General features: G+C 32.3%; 1 protein-coding gene across 3 annotated transcripts in view; it reads left to right on the top strand.

Moving 5' to 3' along the window:
- The window catches only part of LOC136842618 (neuromedin-U receptor 2-like), an 833,892-nt gene that overhangs the window by 806,219 nt on the left and 17,673 nt on the right, over positions 1 to 10,000 (top strand). For all 3 annotated transcript variants that reach the window (XM_067110224.1, XM_067110223.1, XM_067110226.1), the window contains one exon: positions 9,282 to 9,547. In XM_067110224.1, coding sequence (XP_066966325.1) covers positions 9,282 to 9,547 — 266 coding nt within the window. The remainder of the gene's footprint in view (positions 1 to 9,281; positions 9,548 to 10,000) is intronic.

Genomic DNA, 10,000 nt, shown 5'->3' with positions numbered 1-10,000 from the left:
GTAGATGCACGTGACTCAGTGTATAAGCGAATTACACAGAAAAAAAAAAAGTTTTCACTAATAACATATACATGTACAGTATATATATATACATATATATATATATATATATATATATATATATATATATATATATATATATATATATATTTGATTCACATCAGGATCGAATCGAACCACAGTCTTTCAACTGAAAGGCAACGCCGCTATCTTTCAATGAGAGACCTGGGTTCGATCTCGATGTGAGTCATAAATTCATTTCTGTTCCACAAGTGATTGTGTGTTTTTTATATATGTATGTATGCATGCAGGTATGTATATATATATATATATATATATATATATATATATATATATATATATATATATATATATATATATATATATATATATATATATATATATATATATATATATATATATATATATATATATATATATATATATATATATATATATATATATATATATATATATATATATATATATATATATATATATATATATATATATATATGTATATATATATATATATATATATATATATATATATATATATATATATATATATTTATGTTTTTCCTGGATAATCTGGTTTGAGATATTTTCTGTGAGACAGGTAGCAACAGCTACAGATTCTTTAGCCTTGTGATTCCGACTTCGTGGGTCCAGGGAAACATAAAACAAGAGGAAAAAAGGAGGAATTTCATATGAGCGTAAGGCTCTTACTACTGAAGGGAAATATTACGTAAACACGTGGGTCAACTTACAGGAATATATTTACATAAAGAACATTAGTACGGAAATGAGAAATGCAATTAAATTATTGATCCTGAAGGGGATTCCTACGGGATGAATGAAACTGGGGGATTCCAGGCACAGTCCAAGAACATTCCACAATATAGGGTCCCTCTGAAATGGGAGATACACAAATTATACGCCAGTAATGAAAACAGATAAAAGGATAATGAATTCGAAGATGCACTGAGGGTGCCAATGGGCTTCGATGAGGTAATAATGGCATAGCACTGCCGACACTCGAGTAGCACCGGTGAAAGTTAACAAGAGATTCGGTGATTACTGGCACTCAAATTAAGTAAATTTTATGAGGAAAAAGTGTGACTGAATGGACGTCTTTCAGAGCACTTTACCATAAGGGAGATTTGGTACCAGCGCAGAAGGTGGTCCATGGATGACTTCCAGTTTCCGAGGGCGAATGCGATCTTCCACGTGGTAGGATGCAGGGGCTTCAACGTAGGAACTTCACGAAGCGCCAAGCAATGGAGTGGGTCATCGGTCAGGCCAGCATCGAAGGGAACACGTGGCTGGCGGTTGGAGTGCACGAAGGAAAAGTATACTTTGAAAGGCCACATGGTTAGATGGAGAAGTAGTGGGCTAAGGGCATCGTCCAGCCAAGGGCGTGGTGGTGAGTGTGTCCGTCTGTTCTTTAACCCATGTTGTCCAGCGTGCGTCTGAGGCCGAATTCTGGGCTGCTGGTTGCTTTTATGCCCTCTCCTATGGGCAGGGGTCACGTCCAGGCACATAGGGAGTTGAGCCATTTTCAGCTGCTGGGGGGGGGGGTTTGCCTGTAAAGAAGCAGCCAGACAGATTCACTTTTGCCTCGAACAAGGAATTATTTACTTAAAGGGAGTGGCCTACAATCAGTTTTAATCCCTTGTATTCTGACCATGCTAACTCCTGGTCCAGCTCAGGCTGATAGATAGGTAGGCACGCATGTCGATAGACAGATATGTCTATCGATTGATCGGCAGACAGTAAACGAGAGAAAAAAAAAAGAGGGAGCATTTTTCTAGCGAGTTTTTGCTAATTATATATATATATATATATATATATATATATATATATATATATATATATATATATATATATATATATATATATATATATACAGAACACAGATCAGACGCGCAAGGCGCTTATGTACACGATGAAGCAGATTAAGGGCAGGAATATGATGGGATATGCATTTTGTTTTAACCGAACTCATGTTTGAATAGGATAAAAGTGTCGTCCACATAGCGTGAGTAAAACAGAGGGCGGAAGGCCAGGGAGCATTCGTCCAAAATGGGCTCCTCCAGGGATTACAAACTGGCAAAATTTCTCGTCCCTCTATTGGAACCGCTGACCACAAATCAGTATACTCTTAAAAACTCTGAACAGTTTAAAGAAGGTATTTTATCCCAGGATTCTGACTTATTCATCAATAGTTGTGATGTCGAGTCACTATTCACCTACGTACCTGTAAGAGACACCATAAACATTATTCTTGATAAACTATTCCCCAAACTTGAATTTGTTTATCTTTAGTTTATCGAATTTTAAACCCTTTTAGAACTGGCCGTGCTGGACACGGCATTTATTTTTAGTAGACAGCTTTTTAACAAATTGAGGGCATACGCATGGGGTCTCTGTTTGGTCCTACCTTTGCAAACATTTTCATGTGCTCCCTGGAGGAGCGCATTTTGGACGAATGCCCCGTGGCCTTCCACCCTCTGTTTTACTCACGCTATGTGGACGACACTTTTATCCTATTCAAACGTGAGTTCGATGCAGTCCGGTTCTTGGATTGTTCTAATAGTTACCATAATAATATTAATCTTACAATGGAAAAAGAACACAATTCAAAATTAGCCTTCTTAGATATTTTGGTCTCTAAGGAAAATGACTGTTTTTGCACCTCAATTTTTAGAAAGAAAACATTTACTGGTCTCGGTTCCAACTTCTATAGTTCCTTTTTTTTTCAGTTTCAAACTGAACTCTATATATACCTTGCTCTGTCGTGCTTTGTCTCTTACCTCTAGCTGGACTCTCTTCCACTACGAAATTACTTTTCTCCTCCAGTACTTCTCTAATAACTGCTTTCCTTCTAAGATCCTCTATAAAATTTTAAATAAACTACATAACAAAAAGTTTTCTGAACCTCCTGTATGTTTTAAGGTCCCCAAGCTACCTATTTATGCCGGTTTCCCGTATCTATTAAATGACAATTTTCGAAGAGATTTTACTAAGATCGTACACAAACATTTTGGAGCCATAAATCTTACCCCAAGACCATTGGCTCGCTCTTCAAGTTTAAAGATCGGCTCTGCCCTATAATGACGTCGGGCGTCGTTTAAGAATACACTTGTCCCAGATGTAATCTGGGAAAATATATTGGATCTACCCGGCTTCTTCTCAGGGTCAGGGCCGATTCTCATCGGGGCGTTAGTTATAGAACTGAGAGTAAACTATCCAACCCAGAAACTTCTTAGATAAAGAACCACATTATTAAATGTAAAACTACCATCAAATATGAAGATTTTAAAATTATTGGCCAAACAAACGAACTCAACGAACTGTTGATTTTGGAAACGTTAAATATCAAATTACGAGTTCCGACTCTAAACAACCATTCCTCTGCTGTCCCGTTGCGTTTTAGCCTAAATTTTCTGTCATTCTTTGTACCTCTTGACGTTGTTTACTTTGTGTGTTTTTATCTTTGATGTTGAAAGGTTGGTTGTGTGGAGCTGTCTTCCGCTGTAGTTTTATGATTATATGAATTTTGCTTTTGTTTGTATGCGTTGGCGTTCTTTTTATATACTGTACATATAATTTTGCCGAGATATTTAAATGTTCTTTTCGTTATTTTTAATTTTTTGTACTTCTAGCCTCAGTTTTAATCAAGTGTGCATGTAATTTAAGTCTGTGAGTTGTAATTTTACCATTGAAATTGTTTTAACTTTTTCAACTATTGGATCTTATTCGGCTCTTATTTTATGTTAACATATTATATTTTATTTTGTATAAAATCCCAGAAGATGTGACGATGTTGTCACGAAACGTAGGATTAAAACAAAATGCGTATCCCATCGTATTCCTACCTTTAATCTGCTTCATCATACATATATACTATATATATACATATTTATATATACTGTATATACTGTATATATATTTAAACATTATAAATCTCATTTAATATGCAATTTATAAACATTCAGCTACAAATCTCATTTAATATATATATATATATATATATATATATATATATATATATATATATATATATATATATATATATATATATATATATATATATATATAAAATCCACGAAGGAAATGGAATCACTGGAGTGCTGCAGGCCTTTCGACACTAGTCCTTTACTTAGCAGACTGAAGGAATATAAAAGTATGTTTACAAAGAAAGCTCATATAAATGACAGAAGGGGATTATAAAGGAAACATATGTACCTGGAATCAACACAATTGAAGAATTAGTACAACTGCCAAAACAGGATTAAATACTTAAGAGGTTTTACAAAGATTAAGATCAACCGTTCAGGAGCAGGGACAGGACAATTAAAAGATTATACAGGTTCGTGACTGACCACCTAAAAATTTTTTAGTACAACACAATAATTTTTTTTTAACAATAATAACTTTTGCAAGATGAACATTTTACAAAAAAATTATATTAAACATACGGATATACAGAAAAATATATCAAGTAGCTACCTTGTAATTAAGTCAGTGATTTTATCTTTTAGGTCATTCTTGAACATTTTTCTAATACAGGGGTCCAAATAATACATGCCAGGGCTAAGATTAAAATTACAACTGGAAGTAAGCTGGATAATAGCGGACTCTAATAGATTTCTTGAAGAGAAATCTTTCGATCTGGCAATCACTGAACTTTCAGTCCAATTTATCCTGTGAGAGTTTTCACTTAAATGAATGAATATAGCATTGGATGCTTGTCCAGTTTTGACTGAATACTTATGTTGCTTAATACGTACATCTAAATCTTTGCTAGATTGGCCAATATAAAATGAGGGCAATCCAAACATGGAATTTTATATATTATGTTGTTGTTTTCTTTAGGGCTATTTTTATTAACATTCTTTTGAGTGTGTTATTATAAGAAAAAACGAGGTTTACATTAATAGGTTTTTCTTTTTTCTTATAAGCCCTAAAAAAACAACAACATAATATATCAAAATTATGTTTGGAGTCCTCATTTTATATTGGCCAATCTAGCAAAGATTTAGCTTACTTCCAGTTGTAATTTTAATCTTCAGCCCTGACTGAAAGTCAGTGTATTATTTTGGAGCCCTGGCATGTATTATTTGGACCCTGTATTAGAAAAATGTTCAAGAATGACCTAAAAGATAAAATCACTGACTTAATTACAAGGTAGCTACTTGATATATATTTTCTGTATATCCGTATGTTTAATATAATTTTTTTTGTAAAAATGTTCATCTTGCAAAAAGTTATTATTGTTAAAAAAAAAAATTATTGTGTTGTACTAAAAAAATTTTTAGGTGGTCAGTCACGAACCTGTATAATCTTTTAATTGTCCTGTCCCTGCTCCTGAACGGTTGATCTTAATCCTTTGTAAAAACCTCTTAAGTATTTAATCCTGTTTTGGCAGTTGTACTAATTCTTCAATTGTGTTGGATTCCAGGTACATATGTTTCCTTTATAATCCCCTTCTGTCATTTATATGAGCTTTCTTTGTAAACATACTTTTATATTCCTTCAGTCTGCTAAGTAAAGGACTAGTGTCGAAAGGCCTCTGCAGAACTCCAGTGATTCCGTTTCCTTCGTGGATTTTATCTTTATTTATATATTCATCACGTTCCATATTTTGTGATTCAGTTATACACACACACACACACACACACACACACACACACACACATATATATATATATATATATATATATATATATATATATATATATATATCTTTATATATATATATATTATATATACGTATATATATATATATATATATATATATATATATATATATATATATATATATATATATATATATATATATATATATATATATATATATATATATATATATATATTATATATATATATATATATATATATATATATATATATATATATATATATATATATATATATATATATATATACCGAAGGAGAATTATAAATGATAAGTGGTTCGTCGTCTCACGGGCTCGAACCGCTGACACGAAAAAACCAACGACGTTCAGTGACGCACCTTAAAAGTTGATACCGACTCTGCTGTACATACCCCCGTCCAACCCAGATATTTGTACTTAGCGTCGGTATCAGCCTACCTCCACCATGACAGCTGATTGGTGTGTTTGAAACACGTAGCTGTTTTTATGGATGAGCGTAGTTGGTCCCCTTGTCAGAGGTTCGAGCCCTTGAGATGACGAACCACTTATCAGTTATAATTCCCCTTCGGTATATATAATATCTATGATATATATATGCATGTATGTATATATATATAAATATATATATATATATATATATATATATATATATATATATATATATATATATATATATACAGTATATATATTATTTCCGGAGTAGAGCGAATTGGATATTAAAGAACAGTTGTAGCTTAATGTTTGCGTATAAAATATCACGGTGATGTGATAAAAATTGATTCATATATACTATATACTATACATATATATATATATATATATATATATATATATATATATATATATATATATATATATATATATATGCAATGTAAATATGCAGATGTACCCCACGGAAAGAAGGCAACGGAATGAAAATCCTGCTTGGTTTTGTCTTTAGTTTTTAAGACATCTTCAAGGGGACTTATTCATAGTGGTAGAAATTTAAATTATATATGCTAAAGTGACAGTACAACCGAACATACTAATGTTTGAAAAAATGATTCGCACCTGAGGGCAAAAGGAGGAAACATCCCCTCTTTTGGAGGTCATTGCTCCATTTAACAGGTCTTATTTTTCCAAGCGGTTGGACTCACCCATTTGATATTAACTGCAGACCAACTAATATATGGAACAAGTTTATACGTTCCTAAGCTGATATTCATACTCTTTCAAAAGAGTTCTTTCAAAACTTAACAGAATTATTGTTTTCACTAACCTGAACGAGCATTGCATTTTCTCCAGCGCACGTCTTGTATATGTTTTCCGTTGTTGTTTTCTTTTTCCCACAATTTTCCAGTTTGAGCAATACTATTGTCACATGACGTACTTGGTATTGGATATACACTTCCTCTAGCAGTTTTTGGAGAGTTTTTTTTTTATAAATGGTTGTTTCATTGCTTTATTGTTCTTAAATGCAACATTAACTTTAAGTTCTTGAAGCGATAAGGAATATCTTTGAATTATTACCACAAGGTAGTACAAGCAGATTGTGCTCTAAATTTCTTCCATATTATCATAAAAAGTACTTTTCACCGCTCTTATTACATTATGAAATACACAATCAAGATGTTTTAATTTCTTGTCCATATTCTTAAATACACCTATTTCATCGTCAAGGCCACATTTACGTAATGCTCTTTGCTTTTTTGCTCTGGTCAGGATGAAAATATTCATTACCAGAAATAGTGGTAGGTTCCATGTAAACACTATATTTAAACCAATTACTACTTTTGTGCATTAGGTAATCCAAAAGGGTAAGCTACCGTTATTTTCCATTTCCATAATCTGCTTTATCGATAGCTGCAATTCATTTAATTCACCTAAGAATGTATTTGCATTGTCGTTCTTAGCAAATGCATCTATCAGAATTTATACCTATGTTTAATAATATATATATATATATATATATATATTTATATTTTTTTATTATATATATATATATATATATATATATATATATATATATATATATATGTATGCATGCATGTATGTATGTATGCATATATATATTATATTCAAATATCAATGCAACAAATTTCCCTTCTCAACGAAGTCACTTTACCTTGGGAGTCCTAACCAGGTAAGAGAATTCGATACTTAGAGGGATTTTTGGTTCAATATTTAAGCGTATAAAAAAGTTACGTGTGACTTATTGACAAATCATAAACACACACACACAAAACACACACACACAATTTATATATATATATATATATATATATATATATATATATATATATATATATATATATATATGTATATATATATATATATATATATACATGTATATACTATATATACATATATATATATATATTTATATACATATGTATATATATATACTGTATATATATATATATATACATATGTATATATACTTATGTATATATATATATATATATACATATATATATATATATATATATATATATATAGTATATACTGTATATAGTATACTGTATATACAGACTGCTGCATCCTTTGATGGCCACCCATGCTAAAAACTAGTCGAATATTAGCCGCTTAATACACAGACTGAGGTATGAACACCACATTAAACCCACCTACATACTCTATACTTTGCACTTTTATCTAGTACGCACTCCGTCGCTTGTTGGATATTACGGCCTCCATTTACACTATTTCTTCAAGCTATTTGTCTACGAATTTTTATATAGTCCTTTCCTCCTTCCAACTAATACTCCAAATATTACTCTTTCCATTACCCTACTGTCCTCTATTCTTTCCACAAACCGGAAAGAACTCAAAACAATGATCCAATTTTTCACCTGTGCTAACTTCTTGACAACCTACTTGATCCCACATTTTTCATCCTTTTAATTTTTCTTAGGCTACATATACTACAAAACACTCATCTCAACAGCTTCAGGTATTCTCTTTCATGTTCATACAACATTCACACTTCATTTCTATAGAGGGGATTGGCTCATCCATATTACTCCTCCCTCTTAGGGTTCCATGGATAATCTAAGACACTTCACAATCTTTTGCGCACTTCCTGATACTTTCTTCGCTTCACGTACTATGTGATTCTCATCTTTTCTCATCCTGTTTTCATCTGTTATATTTACTTCTAAGGCCAGTCCACCACTCAGTGTGTAATGTATGGTATTATTCCTATTGATATTATTAACTCCACAAGCAATGGGATATTATAATGTTTCCATTCAATTCACTGAAATTCTTCTTAATAAACAATAATCATTTTGTAGCATTATATTAAAAACATGACGAGGAATACAATTTTGTAGGCGCCACCTGCGTTGTAGTGATTCCTCAGCTCAGTGGAGAAAAAAAAGTGATCCAGCTAAACACTGTTGAATTACTTCAAACATATTAAGATTTAATGCACCTGGGTCAGATTTCGATGTGTTACATCATTTAATTATCATCAATATCTTAAGGGTAGGAAAAAATAATTCACCCTAAACTCCAGTACATATTCGTGAGCGCTGAGTTCTCAAAATGGCTCAGGCAAATTCAAAATTTTCTTTTCTTTAGATCTCTATTCTTCATCTTCATTATTCATTTCAGCTCTGCCAATGGAAGTGTACACCGTGTGGGTACAGTACCCATGGCCCTTGGGGGACGCTGTGTGCCGCATGCGGGCAGTGGTGGCGGAATCATTGAACATCGTCTCCATCCTAACAATTTTGGCTGTCTCCGGGGAACGCTATGTAGCCATCACAGATCCGGTCATAGCACGAACCACGCATACACTTACCAGGACTACAAGAGTATTACCGGCAATATGGCTGGTAGCGTTACTCGCTGCATCCCCTTGGGGTTACTACCAGCAGGTTAGTGTGTGTGTGTGTGTGTGTGTGTGCTAATGTTTGGTTAGTTGTGTGTGTGATAAGTACGCCATGCATTTTCTCATTCAAACTGTATTTCTTTCTGAGCCTTTTTTTGCTTTTTAGTTTAACTGTATTTTTATGCACTGTGGCTCTATACGATGCATTTCCAATAAGTCATTTCATGAAGTTCCCTGAAATATCTTAATTTTCCACTGGCAGTAAATCTTAGATATTTAGTTGGTAGTGTGTACAGACACACTCACACACACTCATATATATGTATATATATGTATATATATGTATATATATATATATATATATATATATATATATATATATATATATATATTGATATATTACTGATCTGTTTATTGATTCTGGTGTGGCAATGGTATTTATCGATCTGTTTAGACAGATTGTAAATAATCAAAATCATATTCTCTTAATTTATGCATG

Source organism: Macrobrachium rosenbergii, chromosome 10, assembly GCF_040412425.1.
Source record: "Macrobrachium rosenbergii isolate ZJJX-2024 chromosome 10, ASM4041242v1, whole genome shotgun sequence".
NCBI lineage: Eukaryota > Metazoa > Arthropoda > Malacostraca > Decapoda > Palaemonidae > Macrobrachium > Macrobrachium rosenbergii.
The sequence above is the reverse complement of the archived record's forward strand: the minus strand, read 5'-3'. Positions and strand labels throughout refer to the sequence as shown.